Source organism: Scyliorhinus torazame, chromosome 1 (genome assembly GCF_047496885.1).
Source record: "Scyliorhinus torazame isolate Kashiwa2021f chromosome 1, sScyTor2.1, whole genome shotgun sequence".
In the NCBI taxonomy this organism is placed as follows: domain Eukaryota; kingdom Metazoa; phylum Chordata; class Chondrichthyes; order Carcharhiniformes; family Scyliorhinidae; genus Scyliorhinus; species Scyliorhinus torazame.
In genome coordinates, this window is record NC_092707.1 from 213,036,724 (window position 1) to 213,055,985 (window position 19,262).

Sequence of the window (19,262 nt, forward strand, 5' to 3'; positions counted from 1 at the left end):
TTAAGGTGATTTGAGGAAGGTATAGGGGAGATGTCAGAGGTAGGTTCTTTACACAGAGAGTGGTGGGTGTGTGGAATGCACCGCCAGCAGAGGGCATTTAAGCGACTCTTAGACAGGCACATGGACAGCAGTAAATTGAAGGGGTATAGGTTAGGTTGATCTTAGATTAGGATAAATGGTCGGCACAACATTGTGGGCCGAAGGGCCTGTACTGTGCTGTACTGTTCTATGGCAGCTTGTGAATTTGAATTCAACAAAGAAAAATTTGGAATTAAATTGTCTAATGATCCTGGAGCTATTGTTGATTGTCGTTAAAAACCCATCTGGTTCACTAATATCCTTTGGGGAAGGAAATCTTCCAGCCTTACCTGGTCTGGCCTACATGTGACTCCAAACCCACAGCAATGTGGCTGACACATTGACTCCGTTCAATAAATGCTGGCCCAGCCAGCAACACACAAATCGTGTAAATTCAGGAAAGAAAATTGTCATTTGCAGTAGAGTTCCAAACCTCTACCATCCTTTGCAAGTAGGGACCTTCCTACTTTCATTCCTGAAAGGTTTGACTCTAATTTTCAGACCAAACCACCTAATCCTAGACTCATGAACCAGCAGATAGAGTTTCTCCCTATCTACTTCATCAGGTTCCCTTAATATCATGAAAACTTATATCAAATCACTTCTTAATCTTCTGAATTCCAAGAAATACAAACCTAGTTTGCGTAATCTCGCCTCCTGATTTAATCCTTACAATTCTAATAATTCTGCACTCCACACCATCCAAGGCCAGTGCACTCTTCCTGAGGTGTGGTGCCCAGAACTGCTCACAGTAACTCCAGATGTGAGCAACCAGAGCTTTGTATAGTGATGTATGACTTTACCCTTTGTAATTTAGTCCTGTCTCTACAAAGGCCAGTGTTCCATTAGCATTTTTGATTTATTTTCGTACCTGCTCATGCCATTTCAATAATGTGTCCCTGGCACCAATCCACAGTCTCTTTGGACCCTTCGTTGTTTTCAACTTTTCACCATTTTAGGAAGTGCCCTGTTGTATCCTTTTATGTCCAAAATAAATGACCTCTCATTTGCCTACATTGAAATCCCTTTGCCAACAGTTTTGCCTATTCATTTAATCTACCAATATCTCTTTGTAATTTTATAGTTCCAGCTACACTTTTTTATAATGACATCTATCTTTGTCATCAAAAAATTTGGATAGTGAATAGTTGAGACCCCAACACAGATGCTTGCGGGATACCATCCGTCACGTTCTGCTAATTAAAATACCTGCCCATTGTCGTCCTCGATCTTCCTCTAACCAGGCCAGCAATTTTCCTGAAATTCATGGACTTAACTTTGGCTCACAGTTTCTTTGACGGACTTTATCAGATGCCTTCTGAAAGTCTATATAAGTAACATCCACTGTTTAGTGACTTCTTCAAAAATATGCCATCCGGTTTGTCAGGCATGACTTGCTACAAATTCATGCTGGTTCTCAGAATCTCAGAATTGTTAGTGTAGAAGGAGTATATTCGGCCCATCGATTCTCCGACCCTTCGAAAGAGAACCCCATCCCCGCAAACACTGGACACTGAGGGGCTATTTAGCATGGCCAATCTACCTAACCTGCCCATCTTTGGATTGTGGGAGGAAACCTGAGCACCCGGAGGAAACTCACGCATTCACTAGAAAAACGTGCAAACTCCACACAGATAGTGGCCCAAGGCTGGAATTGAACCTGGGTCCCTGGTGCTGTGAGGCAGCAGTGCTAACCACTGTGCAATCATGCTGCCCTACTGAAATCAGCTAAGGTGTTCTGTCACCCTAGCCTTATTAACAGCTCCAGCAATTTCTCAACTGATGCTCGGCAACTGGCCTTCAATTTCCTTGTTCCCAGCTCTCATCTTCTTAAATTGCAGAGTGATGGGTGCAATGTTCCAATTAAAAGGGATGGTTCCTGAATGAAAAATAATTTGCAATGTTCTCATCTACTTCCTTTAAACTCTGGGATGGAGACCATCTGCTGTAACAAGCAGCCTTCAGACGGAAGTGGGAGAAAAGGGTTGAGTGGGAAGCGGGGTCAATATTAAAGGAGCTGGGAGAAAGAGGACATTGATGTCTTTAGTCCTCCTATCTGTGGTATTTGCAATCTATTTTTAATGTACCAACAAAAGATATAACTGCTAGAAAGCGAGAGTTAAACAGAAAATGGTGTAAATGCAGAACAGTGAGAATCATTGTCAGAGTTCCTCTGTCCTGGTGATGGATCACAGGATGTTGGCTGTAAGAGGTACACACTCCTGTTTATCCTTACTGTCAACTCTTGGCTTTAGGATTTTATAAAGGACAAAATTACATGGACACAGGGTTTTAGCATCAACCACAAGTGTGTTTATTGACCACTCCTTATGCATTAATACAAGAGCTCTAAACTAGTGTAATGATGCCGCACAACATTCTAAACCACGACTTATTAATAAAAGGCCTCCATGGAAAACCACAGGCAAAACCCCACATTTCTGCCCAAACTCAACTGAAACCCCCTCAGGATTCAGCTGCTATCCTTAAACCACAGCACCCATATTCCTCAGATCTGGCTGATACTTACAATCCCCACACAGTTGGTCCTTGCACTTGGAGCTGTAAGACTGTGAATCATGTTAACCCTTCCCGATGTCACCTTGGTGACTGCAGTGCAAGACTCTATTGCCTTGGTCTTTTTAAGACAAAACTTTATCAAAAATATCAAAGCATATTTCCTGGAGACATCTGTTTGGATGCTCAGTGCTTAGCACCTTTTAATCTCTTTTAGCTTGGTTCCTGTCTTTGTCCAGGCAAACCATTAATCACAATGTTGTTTCCACAACTGAAATAATGGACCTCATTGAGGTGTGATGTCTCTGGCTCCCATGTTGATATGTATTTGATAAAGTCCATTTCTCCTTCACTGTTGGCATTTGTTTGTGTAATAGCTGTTGTCTGGTGCCATCAGCTCTGATGGTCTCCCAATTTATTTGGCCATCGTCTTGCCTTTGTGATGGTAATGTCCCAGTGTCTTTACATAGTATCGACTTGGTTTCGGTGTCAACATGTTTTGAAGATTAACCCCTTGCAATACAGCTTGCCTTTGTGCAATGAGGTTTGGCCTGTTGGTTTGCAGTGTTTCTGTTCATGAAGCTACAAGGTTTTATATTTAATAAATGTCCAGCTGGAAGGGATTCCAGTCCTGCATAGTCTGTATTTTTTTCCATTTAATTGATGTGCATTAAAGGTTCTAATTTCCTTTTTATTTTGTAATCTTTTCTCACTCTGGTGTTTGAAGATCTGATGTCAATACAAAGGAATCACAGTCCCAACACTGTGCTCTAGTGTGTGTAAACATCCTACACTCTCAGCTGTGGTCTGACTGAGCTGGGAGAGGGATGTTTGCTCATTCTGACACAGACTGAGCAGCAACAAGTCAGCAAGACGCACACAGAGGATTGTAACAAATGTGGTGGAGGTTGCGCCAAACTCGTACCTGCGGAAGCCATTGTTTCCACTATCACAATTTGAACCGATCTTGTTCTCTCCACTTTCACCTGGAATGCCCTTTTCATCAGGGAATGCTGTTTAGTGATTGGGGACCCTAGCAGCCTTTTTTCTCTTGCACCTCTACCCCCACCCCAAGCCTAAAGGTATTGAAGCCAATTATGGCGACCAGTTTCTGCAAAGAATGAGATTTAACAAACTAGGGAATGAAGCCAGATCTTTGCCCAGGCTCTGTTTGTTATTAGAGGGGAATACATTCTAGTAAGTCACCCTATAAACATGTTGCAAGAGGTTCTATCATTGGTGAGTTTATGTGACTGCTGCATACTATGTTTTAAAATCCCAGTGAAGTGTAAGACTAGGATAGTAAATATGGAGTAATATGGCATCCTGCAGCGAAAGGGACCATCTCTCTTCACCCCACTCCCCCATCCCAACCAGCTGTAATACGGCGGGAATAAACTTTGTGCTGTCACAATTAGGGGCACACAAAAGCTGCTTGCAAACAACTGTTAAACATGGAAATAGGAGACTGAAGACAGCCGGGAGTATACAGAAAAGATAAATTACGATTTCTCTGAACTGGTCGCTGTCCCAGTGTGAAAGGGAAATCTTTTCCATACTGCATGGGTGCTTCACGCACATAGCAACTACCAAATTGGTGCAATCAATAAGCGGAAGTTTCTGTTTGGGAATACGAAACAACTGGTTAATTGCTAATTCTGTATTATGTTGACTATGGGAGCATGCTGTGTGAAGTGGATACTCGTCAAGGTGAGAACAGTACTGGTCTAGATTAATTTTGATGTGCCAGTTGTAAATACTGTGCTGTATACCTTGTGCAGCTTGAACATCTGCTAATTTTATACATCTTAGCTGAGCGTAATGTGTATTGCCCTGTTATGGTATCACCTTTAATTAAGAGTGGAATAGCAAACCTCTTGCTACCTGACCTAAGGTGGATGGACTTTGTTTTGCTTTTGAACAACAGGAAGAAGTCCGCCAGACAGTTCCAAGCTCCGAACAGGTGCAGTACTACTTCACTTTGGCCCAGCAGCCCACAACTGTGCAGGTACAGGGGCAGCAACAGGGCTCCGGGAGCACAACCATTCAGCCAAGTCAGATCATCATCGGTCAACCACAACAGGGACAGGTAGGGAGCCCTCCTGATCTAAAGAGCTGCATAAAGTTTTATTAAAGAAAACATCTCACTTGGGAGTCAGATTATTCTCTATGGTTCTGTTCCCCAAGGGTTCCTTCAAACCATTAGCAATATTTGTTGGGGTTTGAGTTACTTTACCCAGCTGTTTGGGACCAAAGCCCTTGAACTCCATGTGTGGTTGCAGTGAGAAAGGATGGCTCATTGGTGAACTTCTGAGCTAATCCAAAACTTTGTAAAGTATTTTGGATTTGGTTGCATCCTCAACTGTATGACCGCTGTAAACTGTCCTTTGCTGGACTTTTAGAAATTCCAAATTACAGCATTCATGTTGGTTCACAGGGCGACCATGTGTAGTGCTATGTTGCACAGTCCAAGGTCTGCTGGAGCGCAATGACCTGTTTTGGTGGGGCCTCCTGAGAGCCACAGTCATGTGGAATCCTCCTACTACAGGAGAGTTGTAAAAGGGAGAACATTGGCACCTGTAAAAAATCTAATTGAAACTGCGGTTCATCTGGCCAGCAATTATGGTTCTACCAGGTCCCCCTCGGCAAGAGTAGCTGGCTCTGCTTTTGCTGATCGCTGAAGCAACTTGCTTTGCCAGTTTTGACTACTTATTATGTAGTTGAGACTTTTGTGAACATAGAATTTACAGTGCAGGAGGAGGCCATTCGGCCCATCAAGTCTGCACCGACCCTTGGAAAGAGTCCACACCTCCACCCTATCCCTGTAGCCCCATAACCCAGTAATCCCACCCAACCTTTTTGGACACTTGAGGGCAATTTATCATGGCCAATCCACCTAGCCTGCACATCTTTGGAAAGTGGGAGGAGACCGGAGCACCTGGAGGAAACCCACGCAGACACTGGGAGAACGCATGTGACAAAGCATTGCTGCTTTTCCATGTCAGCCAGATGCTTTGGTCAGAAGTGGATTCATTTTATTTTATAGAATTCAGTTCATTTTATATTTTCATATGAAGCTAGTTTGTATGAATTTATTTTTGGGCAATCCCATTCCTGTGTCATGCCTGTGAAAATCTATAATAGCCCAAAACTGTCACCAAAATAATGAACCAAATAATGGCCTGCAGACCATGAGAGAGCAATCTTATACCCTGCTGTATAAGGAATAAAATATTGTGCTGTAGATTACTGGTTATATTTGCTAACCTTTATGTAATAAAGTTCTCTTAGCTGCAGAGAAGCCAATGGTTTGACCTATTGCATTCACAGGTAGTACAAGGAACTACTGTCCAGCAGCTGCAGCAAGTGCAGGTCGCACAGTCTCAGAGTACAGCATCATCCATTACGGTAATATGTCTCCCAGTGAAAAGCAGCATTTTCTCTCTTGGCTTGTTATGTTCTAGTTGCTTTGATGTAAAGCAGGATGGATGATAATACATGTAACCTAATTTCTAGAATTCCCTTCCTGTATGCCCTGACACCTCTCTTTCATCCTTTAACTTGTTCCTTAAAAACCTACTTAAGACCAGACTTATCTGGCCTAATGTCACTTTATGTGCACAGAATTCAATTTTGATTGATGATGCTCCTGTGAAATTACTTCAGAAGTTTGATAACATTAAAGGCGCTACGTAAATGGGTATGGTCCGTGATTTGTTCTGGGAAAAAAAAGGTAGGCTCTACACAGGATCCTTTAAAAACCAAAATATGTGTTCTCTAGATTGACTGTTCTGCCGTGGCAGATTAACAATTGTCCAGTTGAAATCATGCACTCGTGTTATCAATGAAGTAAAACATAACAATGGGTCCATAAAACTCTTTGTTTTATATTCACTTGGGAAATACTACTTATCCTTCCAAAGTGTGTCCCTCACTGGCGAGTGCATTGTGAGATGTATATCAGTGGAAATACTACAGTGGTAGTTACAGGATTGATCTTCGTGCTAGGGTCACCTGAGACCATGAATTGAGGGTAGAGATGTATATGGTACAACCTATTATTCATCAGTGCCAAATGTAAACGTACCTAATGTCAAAACTACTTGCACAATGGTTTACATGCAAAAACAAAGGACACCGACAGCAGTTTTTGGTGTCTGCAATACTATATTTAAAATACTTATGTTTTAATGCAGTTGAATTATTTTACAACCTGAAGAATTTTCCATCAGAAGATGATGGCAGTTAGCAGATAACTTAGAATCTCCCTATAAATACCTGACTCAGTGAAGCTTCTAATTGGTCTGCTTAAACTAAATTTACCTCTTCAAATTCCCAGTCTGTGCAGATGGAACATTGCATTGTATTCTTAAAAGAAATTACCGGCACCCTACTCCCCTGACTTGCTCGTATCATGACCCAAATCAGAGTTTCACAGCCATTTGAATTATGCAGCATAGAAGAATATTCGATCTCTCTGGGCTATCCAATGAATGCTACTTGCATGCTCCCACTCCATAGATGTGCACTTTCTTCCCCCTTTTTTCAGGTATTTATCCAATTCTTTTAAAAATTACTGCTGAAATTGCTTCACCACTCTTTCAGGCATCACATTCCAGATCATAATTCTCTGCATAAAAAGATTTGTCTTCATCCAACCTCAGGATCTTTTGCCAATTATCTTAAACCTGTGCCCTCTGATTACTGACTTCCCATTACTGGAAAGAGTTCCCCCCTTTTTAACACTCCTGTGATTACATATATCTACTTTGGATAGGAGGAAGGATTGGATCCACTATTCCAGTGTGTAGTGCCTGCTTATTGGTTCACAGAATCCTAGATTGAAAGGCCATTCTGACTGTGCTGATTCTCTGAATGAGCAATTCACTTGTAGCTTCTCCCTGTAGCCCTGCACATTTTTCCTTTTCAATAATCCAATTTCCCCTTCAATAACTTGATTAAATCTGCCTCCACCACACTCTCAGGAAGTGCAGCCAGGTCCTAACCACTCACTGCATCAAAATGTTTTTCCTCAAGTCATTATTGCTTCCTTTGCCAATGATCTTATGTGTCCTGTGTGTTCTGGTTCATGATCTTTCCACCAATGGGGACAGTTTTCCCCTATCTACTCTGTCCAGATGCCTCATGGTTTTGAACACCTCTACCAAACCTCTCAACCTTCTCTTAAGGAGAACAGCCCCAATCCACCTACATGACTGAAGTTCCTCATAGAAACATAGAAAGTTGGAGCAGGAGGAGGCCTTTTTGCCCTTCGAGCCTGCTCTGCCATTCATTATGATCATGAATGATCATCCAACTCAATAGTCTAATCCCGCTTTCCTCCCATATCCTTTGGTCCCCTTTTGACCTAAGTGCTGTATCTAACTACTTCTTGAAAACATGCAATATTTTGGCCTCCACTACTTCCCTGGACCCACTTCCCTGGAACCATCCTGGCCGCGAGGTTTGCTAGTGTCACATGGGAGGGTTTAAACTAGTATGGCAGGGGGGTAGGTACCGGAGCAATAAGTCAGAAGGTGAAAAAATTGAGGGAGAACTAGGGAATAAGGCCATATGGCTCTGAGGAAGAGCAGACAGGGAGATGTTGCTGAAAACAGCAGGACTGATGACCTGAAGTGCATATGTTTTAATGCAAGAAGTATAACGGGTAAGGCAGATGAACTTCGAGCTTGGATTAGTACTTGGAACTATGATGTTGTTGCATTACAAAGACCTGGTAGAGGGAAGGACAGGATTGGCAGCTAAACGTTCCAGGATTTAGATGTTTCAGACGGGATAGAGGGGGATGTAAATGGGGTGGCGGAGTTGCGCTACTGGTTAGGGAGAATATCACAGCTGTACTGCGGGAGGACACCTCCGAGGGCAGCGAGGCTATATGGGTAGCGATCAGGAATAAGAAGGGTGCAGTCACAATGTTGGGGGTTTACTACAGGCCACCCAACAGCCAGCGGGAGATAGCGGAGCAGATAGGTAGACAAATTTTGGAAAGAAGTAAAAGCAACAGGGTTGTTGTGATGGGAGACTTTAACTTCCCCAATATTGACTGGCACTCATTAGTGCTAGGGGCTTGGACGGGTCAGAGTTTGTAAGGAGCATCCAGGAGGGCTTCTTAAAACAATATGTAGATAGTCCAACTAGGGAAGGGGTTATATTGGACCTGGTATTGGGGAATGAGCCCGGCCAGGTGGTAGAAGTTCCAGTAAGGGAGCATTTCGGGAACAGTGACCACAATTCAGTAAGTTTTAAAGTGCTGGTGGACAAGGATAAGAATGGTCCTAGGGTGAATTTGCTAAATTGGGGGAAGGCTAAGTATAACAATATTAGGCAGGAACTGAAGAACCTAGATTGGGGGCAGGTGTTTGAGGGTAAATCAACAACTGACATGTGGGAAGCTTTCAAATGTCAGTTGAAAGGAATTCAGGAACGGCATGTTCCTGTGCGGAAGAAGGATAAATACGGCAAATTTCGGGAACGTTGGATAGGCCTTGTCAAAAAAACAAAGGAGGCATTTGTCAGGGCTAGAAGGCTGGGAACAGACGAAGCCTGTGTGCAGTTTTAAGCAAGGAGTCAGGAGGGCGAAAAGGGGTCACAAAAAGTCGTTGGCAAATGGGGTTAAGGAAAATCCCAAGGCTTTTTGTAGCCAGGGAAGGGGTGGGCCCACTGAAGGACAGGCGAGGGAATCTATATGTGGAGCCAAAGGAAATGGGCAAGGTACTAAATGAATACTTTGCATTAGTATTCACCAAAGAGAAGGAATTGGTGGATGTTGAGTCTGGAGAAGGGTGTGTTGATAGCCTGGGTCACATTGAGATCCAAAAAGACGAGGTGTTGGGCGTCTTGAAAAATATTAAGGTAGATAAGTCCCCAGGGCCTGATGGGATCTACCCCAGAATACTAAAGGAGGCTAGAGAGGAAATTGCTGAGGCCTTGACAGAAATCTTTGGATCCGCACTGTCTTTAGGTGATGCCCCAGAGGACTGGAGAATAGCCAATGTTGTTCCTTTATTTAAGAAGGGTAGCCAGGATAATCCAAAGAACTACAGGCCACTGAGCCTTACGACAGTGGTAGGGAAATTACTGGAGAGAATTCTTCGGGACAGGATCTACTCCCATTTGGACGCAAATGAACGTATTAACGAGAGGTTCGAGGAGGTCACAAACATGATTGCTGCAGGTAGGGCAGTGGATGTTGTCTATATATGGACTTCAGTAAGGCCTTTGACAAGGTCCCTCATGGTAGACTGGTACAAAAGGTGAAGTCACAAGGGATCAGGGGTGAGCTGGCAAGATGGATACAGACTTGGCTGGGTCATAGAAGGCAGAGAGTAGCAATGGAAGGGTGCTTTTCTGATTGGAGGGCTGTGACTAGTGGTGTTCCGCAGGGATCAGTGCTGGGACCTTTGCTGTTCGTAGTATATATAAAGGATTTGGAGGAAAATGTAATTGGTCTGATTAGTAAGTTTGCAGACGACACAAAGATTGGTGGAATTGTGGACAGCGATGAGGACTGTCGGAGGATACAGCAGGATTTAGATCGTTTGGAGACTTGGGCGGAGAGATGGCAGGTGGAGTTTAATCCGGACAAATGTGAGGTAATGTTGACAGTCAGCGAGATCTAGGTGTGCAGGTCCACAGGTCACTGAAAGGGGTAGCACAGGTGGCGAAGGTAGTCAAGAAGGCATACGGCATAGAACATACAGTGCAGAAGGAGGCCATTCGGCCCATCGAGTCTGCACCGACCCACTTAAACCCTCACTTCCACCCTATCCCCATAACCCAATAATTCCTCCAAACCTTTTGTTTTTGGACACTAAGGGCAATTTAGCATGGCCAATCCACCTAATCTGCACGTCTTTGGACTGTGGGAGGACACCGGAGCACCCGCTGTATGCTTTATTAACTGTGTTACAACAGTTGAGAAGGATTCCGCCTCCTCCTTCGGTCACAACAAAGGTGTAAGCTTCCTTTTCAAGACACTGGGTGGGATTCTCCGCCGGCGGGATGCTCTGTTTTGCCGGCGCCCAGGGGTTTCCTGGCGGCATGAGGCTGCCCCACAATGGGAAACCCATTGACCGGCCAGTGTAACGGAGCATCCTGCCCACTATTCCTTTTCCAAATCAGAATGTATTTAACTATTTTTACAGTTAGTGATACGGAGCCAATTAAACAAGTTGTAAGAGAAAATTTATTGATCACTAAACCAGAGAGAGAAAAAAATAAAAACAAACATGTTGAAAATAAGAAGTTAGAATCCAATAAAAAAATAAATAACATACAGTAAGTGTACTTTGCTTGAGGCATAAGTTGTTAAATGTTGCAGCTGATTTGTGTTAGCTGATTTCTTGGATTTGTTTATTGTCACGTGTACCAAGGTACAGTGAAAAGTATTTTTCTGCCAGCAGCTCAACAGATTATTGAGTACATGAAAAGAAAAGAAAATACATAATAGGGCAACACAAGGTACACGTAAAACCGGCATCAGATGAAGCATACAGGGGTGTAGTGTTAATGAGATTAGTCCATAAGAGAGTCGTTTAGGAGTCTAGTAACAGTGGGGAAGAAGCTGTTTTTGAGTCTGTTCGTGCGTGTTCTCAGACTTCTGTATCTCCTGCCTGATGGAAGAAGTTTGGAAGAGTGAGTAAGCCGGTGGGAGGGGTCTTTGATTATGCTGCCCACTTTCCCCAGGCAGCAGGATGTGTAGATGGAGTCAATGGATGGGAGGCAGATTCATGTGGTGGACTGGGCTGTGTTCACGACTCTCTGAAGTTTCTCGCGGTCAAGAAAAAGTTGCAATTTGTTTGCTGGTAGGTTTCTCGACAGTTAAATTCTTGAATTTGAGCACAATTTTTACAAAAGAGAGATGTAGAAAATGCAGCTTTTAAGACTGTTTCATAAACATTCTCGATTACCTGTGTCACTTGCAATCTCTTTGCAGTGGCTGTAACCTGACATTCATCCATTGTGTATTTCCATGGGGTTTTGGTGGGTCACAGAATCTGTACAGTGCAGAAGTTACATACAAGATAGGAACAGGAGGAAGCCTTTTGACCCTTCGAGCCTGATCCGCCATTCATCACGATCATGGCTGATCATCCAACTCAATAGCCTAATCCTGCTTTCTCCCCAGAGCCTTTGACCCCATTCTCCCCAAGTGCTATATCCAGCCGCCTCTTGAATATATTCAAAGTTTTAGCATCAACTACTTCCTGTGGGAATGAATTCCACAGGCTCACCAATCTTTGTGTCCTTATCTCTGTCCGAAATGGTTTTCCCTGAATCCTCAGGCTGTGACCCCTGGTTCTGGACACACCCATCATTGGTAACATCTTTCCTGCATCTACCCTGTCTAGTCCTGTTAGAATTTTATAAGTCTCTGAGATCCCCCCCCTCATTCTACTGAACTCCAGCGGGAACAATCCCAACCTAGTCAATCTCTCCTCATATGACAGTCCCGCCATCCCTCGAATCAGTCTGGTAAATCTTCGCTGCACTGCCTTGAGAGTAAGAACATCCTTCCTCAGAGAAGGAGACCAAAACTGCACACACTGCCCCCAAGTGTGGCCTCACCAAGGCTCTGTACAATTGCAGCACCACATCTCTGCTTCTGTACTCGAAACCTCTTGCAATGAAGGCCAACATACCATTAGCCTTCTTTACCGCCTGCTGCACCTGCATGCTTACCTTCAGCGAATGGTGCACAAGGACACCCAGGTCCCGCTGCACACTCTCCTCTCCAAATTTACATCCATTCAGGTAGTAATCTGTCTTCCTGTTTTTGCTTCCAAAATGAATAACCTCACACTTATCCAAAGTATACTGCATCTGCCATTGGTTTGCCCACTCGCCCAACCTGTCCAGATCTTTCTGTAGGATTCCTGCATCCTCGTCACAATTCACCCTCCCACCTAATTTGGTATCATCTGCAAAGGTGTTACATTTTGTTCCCTCATCCAAATCATTAATATATATTGTGAATAGCTGGGTTCTCAGCACCGATCCCTGTGGTACCCCACTGGTTACTGCCTGCCAATTTTAAAAGGACCCATTAATCCCTACTCTTTGTTTTTTTTTCTGCCAAACAGTTTTCTATCCTCCTCAATTCAATTCCCCCAATCCCATGCGCTTTAATTTTGCGGGACTTTGTCAAACACCTTCTGAAAGTCCAAATATACCACATCGACTGGCTCCCCCTTGTCGACTGTACTGGTTACCTCTTCAAAGAATTCCAACAGATTTGTCACGCATGATTTTCCCTTCATAAATCCATGCTGACTCTGACTGATCCTGCCACTACTTTCTAAATGTTCCGCTATAAAGTCCTTGATGATGGATTCGAGCAATTTCCCCAATACCGATGTTAGGCTTACTGGTCTATAATTCCCTGCTTTCTCTCTACCTCCCTTTTTGAATATCGGAGTGACGTGAGCTACCCTCCATCTGCAGAGACCGTTCCAGAGTCTATAGAATCCCGGAAGATGACCACCAATGCATCCACTATTTCCAGAGCCAACTCCTTAAGCAACTCCTGGGATGTAGATTCTCAGGCCCTGGGGATTTATCCGCCTTCAATCCCATCAGTTTTCCCAGCGCCATTTCTCTACTAATGTTGATCTCCCTCAGTTCTTCCCTCTCACTAAACCTTTCATTCTCCAACATTTCTGGGATCTGATTTGTGTCCTCATTTATGAAGACAGAACCAAATTATGTATTCAATTGCTCAGCCATTTCTTTGTCCCTTATTATGCATTCCCCTGTTTCTATCTGTAGTGGGCCTCCATTTCTCTTTACCAATCTCTTTCTCTTCACATATCTGTGTAAACTCTTAGTGTCTGTCTTTATGTTCCCTGCAAGCTTCCTTTCATACTGTACTTTTCCCCACCTTAATCAATCCCTTTGTCCTTCTTTGCTGAATTCTAAACTGCTCCCAATCCTCAAACCTATTATTTTTCTTGGCCAATCTGTATGTTTCTTCCTTGGATTGGATACTATTTTTAATATCCTTTGTAAGCCATGGATGGCCCTCTTACCCCCTTTGCTTTTGTGCCAGACAGAATGAACAGTTGCTGTAGTTCCTCCTTGCGTTCCTTGAATGTTTGCCATTGTCTATCCACTGTCATCCCTTTAAGTAACTCTCCCCAATCTATCAACTAATTCACTCTCCATCTTGATAAATTCCATCATGTTATGGTCGCCCATCCCCAGATTGGCAATGATTCCCTTCTCATTACACAGTACCCAGTCTGAGATGGCCTGCTCCCTAGTTGCTTCCTCCACATATTGGTCAAGAAAACCATCCCGTATACACTCCAGGGATTCCTCCTCTACGGCATTGTGGCTAATTTGATTTGCCCAATCTATGTGAAGATTAAAATCACCCATGATCACCGATATTCCCTTATTACATGCATCATGAAGGAGGCCATTCAGCCTGTCGAGTCTGCACCAATCCTCTGGAAGAACACCTGCCTAGGCCCACTCCCCCGTAATCCCACCTGACCTGCTCATCTTTGGACACTAAGGGGCAATTTACCATGGCCAATCCACCTAACCTGCACATCTTTGTGGGTGGAAAACACATTCTCCTAGTGTCTGCGTGGGTTTCCTCCGGGTGCTCCGGTTTCCTCCCACAAGTCCCAAACATGTGCTTGTTAGGTAATTTGAACATTCTGAATTCTCCCTCAGTGTACCCGAACAGGTGCTGGAATGTGGCGACTGGGGGATTTTCACAGTAACCTCATTGCAGTGTTAATGTCAGCTTACTTGTGACAATAATTAAGATTATTATAATTGGAGCACCCGGAGGAAACCCACACAGACACTGGGAAAACAAACAAACTCCAGAGCCAGTCACTCAGGCCGGAATGGAACCCGGGTCGTGGGTGCTGTGAGGCAGCAGTGCTAACCACTGTGCCAACGTGCTGCCCAGTCTGTGGCAACCATTGTTTCAATATCCAGCACTTTGCATTTTAATGTGTCCCTTAGATAGTTTCAATGGATCTTTGAGTTACAGGAAACGTCCCTCTCCTCAAACTCCCCTGAGAATGTCCTGTTTGTTCCTTCACCTTGAAAGGTGGCCTTGCACTTTGCAGTAGTTTGTTTTGTCTAATTTCAAATTGGAAAGCTGAAAAGTATTTTCAAAAATAATGGGGTATAACCTCGTGTCAGCTGCACTGGTCAACGTGCCCTGCCACCTTCTGTGACCTTTGCACATATTACCCCTTGATCCCTCTGCTACTGCACCCTCTTTAGAATTGTTCCCTTTATTTTATATTGCCTCTCTGCATTCTTCCTACTAAAATAAATCACTTCACATTTCTCTGCACTAAATTCCATCTGCCATTTCTGTCCATTACACCAACCTGTCTATGACCTTTTGATGTACTGCACTGTAGTCCTTGCAGTTCACGATGCTTCCAAGTTTTATATTGTCTGCAAATTTTGAAATTGTGCCCTGTACACCAATGCCTAGGTCAATATATATCCTCATCAGAAAGTCCAAACAAGTAAGTTAAACATGAATAATACTTAACAAATCCATGCTGGCTTTCCTTAATTAACCCAGGTTTTCCCAAGTGACTGCTAATTTTGATTGATTTTGTGATGACACCTGTAGATACAACGGAACCTGAACTTGGCCAATAGAATTTAATTGTAAATAAAACCGTAATGCTTGCCTTTACTCTAGTCTGGAAGCAGCATGAGATTTAAGCTTGTTCCCATGCTGTCTTGTTGCAGAGTGCCCCAGTGACAATGCAGGTTGGAGATGGACAACAGGTACAGATTGTCCCAGCTCCGAACCAAACTCAGCAGACTCAGACCAATTCAGGACAGACTATGCAGGTCATGCAGCAGATCATCACCAACACTGGCGAGATACAGCAAATACCGGTATGTACTCTTTGGAATCACTTGTAAACTTATGAATTAATCTGATCTTGGGGACAGTTTGTTTCTCTCGAATATAAGCTGCTGGTTGGAAACCACCCGCACAGTCCTTGCAAATAAGGAGACTGGTGATTAGGTGTTCTCCTGCTTCCCAGTTTGAGCGGGTGAGAATATTTTGGGTTGCTACTACACCTGTCTGCTGTTTTCCTGAGGCTCTCGGTACTGAAATCCTGAATAGCTTACAGATACGTACATGGCTGCAAAATCAATAAAAGCTGGGAACACAACTTCTGCATCTTGGGAGAGAAAAGACAATTACTGGCTTTTGGATAAAGCGAAAAATAGGCAGGGATAAAAGTACTATTTGTGAATATTGGAGTGATGGGAATTTGGGGGTTGGCTATGAAATTTTTTAAAATGAGAAAGAAAATGTAACAAAAGTCTAAAATTGCACATTGCCTTGGATCAAAGAACAAGAACAAAGAAAAGTACAGCACAGGAACAGGCCCTTCGGCCCTCCAAGCCATGCTGCCCGTCTAACCTAAAACCTTCTACACTTCGAGGTCCGTATCCCTCTATTCCCATCCTATTCATGTCAAGACGCCCCTTAAACAGGGGCTGGTTTAGCACACTGGGCTAAATCGCTGGCTATTAAAGCAGACCAAGGCAGGCCAGCAGCACGGTTCGATTCCCGTACCAGCCTCCCCGAACAGGCGCCGGAATGTGGCGACTAGGGGCTTTTCACAGTAACTTCATTGAAGCCTACTCGTGACCAGCGATTTTCATTTCATTTTCATTTCAACATCGCTATCGTATCTGCATCCAGATGGGATTTTTGCTACTAAAATTTGTATGTAGTTTCTTTGGGCCAGTGTACAAGGACCTGAGAGGGAATGTGCAGCATTAAAGTGGTGAGTGTTGTTAAACTAGCTCAGAGGTGCACTTGCAGACCAAATCTAATCTGTACTCAGTTTCCCAGTGTAAAGGAGACTGCACCTTGAGCATCGAGTGCAGCATACTAGGTCAGAGAAAATACAAGTCAGTCGCTGTCTCAGATGGAAGTAGGGTGTGGAGAACTTGATAGTGGTGTGGTAAGACGACATTCCTAAATTAATTGAATTGCGTACATTGAAGTAAATTAATCTGATCTGATAGCAGTTATGGAGGCATGATCTTGTTGAATGGAGAGCAGAATCAGGGGGCCAAATGGCCTGTTTGAAGGGCGAGTATGAAAATGATGCATCTCTTGTGTTAGTACAGGAAAGTGGAATCATGGGTGATCCAAGAGTGTGCCATGGTGTGTCTGAGAGAATGATCCCTCTGGGAGCAATTTTGGAGGTGGTGGTTCTACTACGCGCAGTAGAACCAAATAGTTGGTATGAGGGGAGATGATGGCGTAGTGGTAATATCACTGAAGTAGTAATCCAGCAGCCCAGGCTAATCCTCTGGAAACATGTTCAATTCCCACCATGACAGCTGGTGGAATTTAAATTCAATTAATTAATTAATCTAGAATTGGCGGGGGGGGGGGCATTAGTCCCAGTAATGGTAACCATGAAACCAGCAGCGATGTCATAAAACCCCAACTGGTTCACTCATGCCCATTAGGGAAGGAAATCTGCCGGCCTTGCCTGGTCTGGCCTACATGTGACCCCAGACCCACAGCAATGTGAATGATTCTTGAATGCTCTCTGAAATGGCCTAGCAAACGACTTGTAACAAACTGCTACAAAGTTTAAAAGGAATGAAACCAGGTGGGCTACCCTGCATCAATGTAGGCACCAGAAATGACAATGGCAAGCTCAGCCCTGTCAACCGTGCAAAGACCTTCTTACTAATATCTGGAGGATGGTGCCAAATTGAGAGAGCCTGACTCACTGACACCACCATCACAATCCCTGAATATGTCCTATCCAACCGCCAGGAGAGCAGAGGTGGTGGCACAGTGGTATACAGTCAGCAGAGAGTTTCCCTGGCAGTCATTTGACACATTTAACTCCAGACCCCATCAACTCTAACATGGCAAGGAGACCTCCTGCTCATTAGCACCAAACTTCCCAGTCCCCTTAGTTAATGAATCAGTACTCCATATAAAACACCAATTGATAGAAGCAACTGAGGGTTTCAAGGGGTGAGGATGTTATCCGGTGAGGGCCACTTAAATGCCCATGACTAAGGCTTGGTAGTACTATTACTGACTGAGTTGGCCAAGTCCTGATGAACAGATCTGCCAAACTGGACCTGCAACAGATGGTGAGGAAATCAACAGGAGGGAGAAACCTACGTGACATCGTCCCCACCAATCTACCTGTCACAAATGTATCTGTCCATGCCTGTATTGGTCCCACATTTATTTGGGGGGGGTGGGGAAGACAAAGTCCCACCTTCACATTGAGGATACTCTCCATTGTGTTTTGTGGCACTACCCTTGTACTAAATGGGATATGTTTAAAATAAATCTAGCAACTCAAAACTGACATCCATGAGTCACTGTAGGCCATCGGCAGCAGCACAATTGTATTCAATCCATAACCCCATGGCCTGGCATATCCCTCACTCTTAACATTACAACCAGCCTGGGGGTCATCCCTGTTTTTTGAGGTGGGCATGCCAGGAGCAACACCAGACCTACCTAAAAATAGAACATATAGAACAATACAGCGCAGTACAGGCCCTTCGGCCCACGATGTTGCACCGAAACAAAAGCCATCTAACCTACACTATGCCATTATCATCCAAATGTTTATCCAATAAACTTTTAAATGCCCTCAATGTTGGCGAGTTCACTACTGTAGCAGGTAGGGCATTCCACGGCCTCACTACTCTTTGCGTAAAGAACCTACCTCTGACCTCTGTCCTATATCTATTACCCCTCAGTTTAAAGTTATGTCCCCTCGTGCCAGAAGGCTCTCACTGTCCACCCTATCCAACCCCCTGATCATTTTGTATGCCTCTATTAAGTCTCCTCTTAACCTTCTTCTCTCCAACGAAAACAACCTCAAGTCCATCAGCCTTTCCTCATAAGATTTTCCCTCCATACCAGGCAACATCCTGGTAAATCTCCTCTGCACCCGCTCCAAAGCCTCCACGTCCTTCCTATAAATGAGGTATCATACTCGTGAAGTGCTACTTACACAGCAATAACACGCTCATTGATGCTCAGTTTGGGTTCCAATAGGGCCACTCAACTCCTGACTTCATTACAGCCTCAGTCCAAATACAGACAAAGGCATTGAACTCCAGAGATGAGAGTGACTGCCCTTGACATCAAGGCAGCATTTGACTGTTTGACGTCAAGGAACCCTAACCGGGGGGGTTACTGGTTGAAGCAATACCTAGCACGAAGGAAGATGGTTGTGGTTGTTGGAGGTCAGTCATCTTGTGCATCACTGCAGGAGTTCCTCAGGGTAGTGTCCTAGACCCAATCATCTTCGGATGCTTCATTAATGACCTTATAATATAGTTTAGAACTTCCTGGATGCCTTGTTTCCAGTAGTCTGTTAAACACACCCTACTACCTTTTCTGATGATATTTCAGGGTGGTAGCATTAAAACTAACTGAATCACAAGGATCCCAACAAAACTGCCAGAGACGGGAAAGTGAACACCATCTAGCGTACAGTAACGAGGGAATGACTGAAGCAACAAATCGGAAGGAAAAGTGCCAATAGAGAACTGAGACCGTGAAATTGAAGTAACGGACAATCATGAGAAAAGGCCCTACTTCTACCCCACTTTGACCACATGGAAGATCTCGACCA

At 44.0% G+C, this 19,262-nt stretch overlaps 1 protein-coding gene across 8 annotated transcripts in view; it reads left to right on the plus strand.

The window, feature by feature from the left end:
* nfyc (nuclear transcription factor Y, gamma) overlaps window positions 1-19,262 on the plus strand; it is a 128,582-nt gene that overhangs the window by 75,956 nt on the left and 33,364 nt on the right. For all 8 annotated transcript variants that reach the window (XM_072502328.1, XM_072502320.1, XM_072502311.1 and 5 more), the window contains 3 exons: window positions 4,523-4,684; window positions 5,926-6,003; window positions 15,352-15,504. In XM_072502328.1, the coding sequence (XP_072358429.1) occupies window positions 4,523-4,684; window positions 5,926-6,003; window positions 15,352-15,504 (393 nt within the window). The remainder of the gene's footprint in view (window positions 1-4,522; window positions 4,685-5,925; window positions 6,004-15,351; window positions 15,505-19,262) is intronic.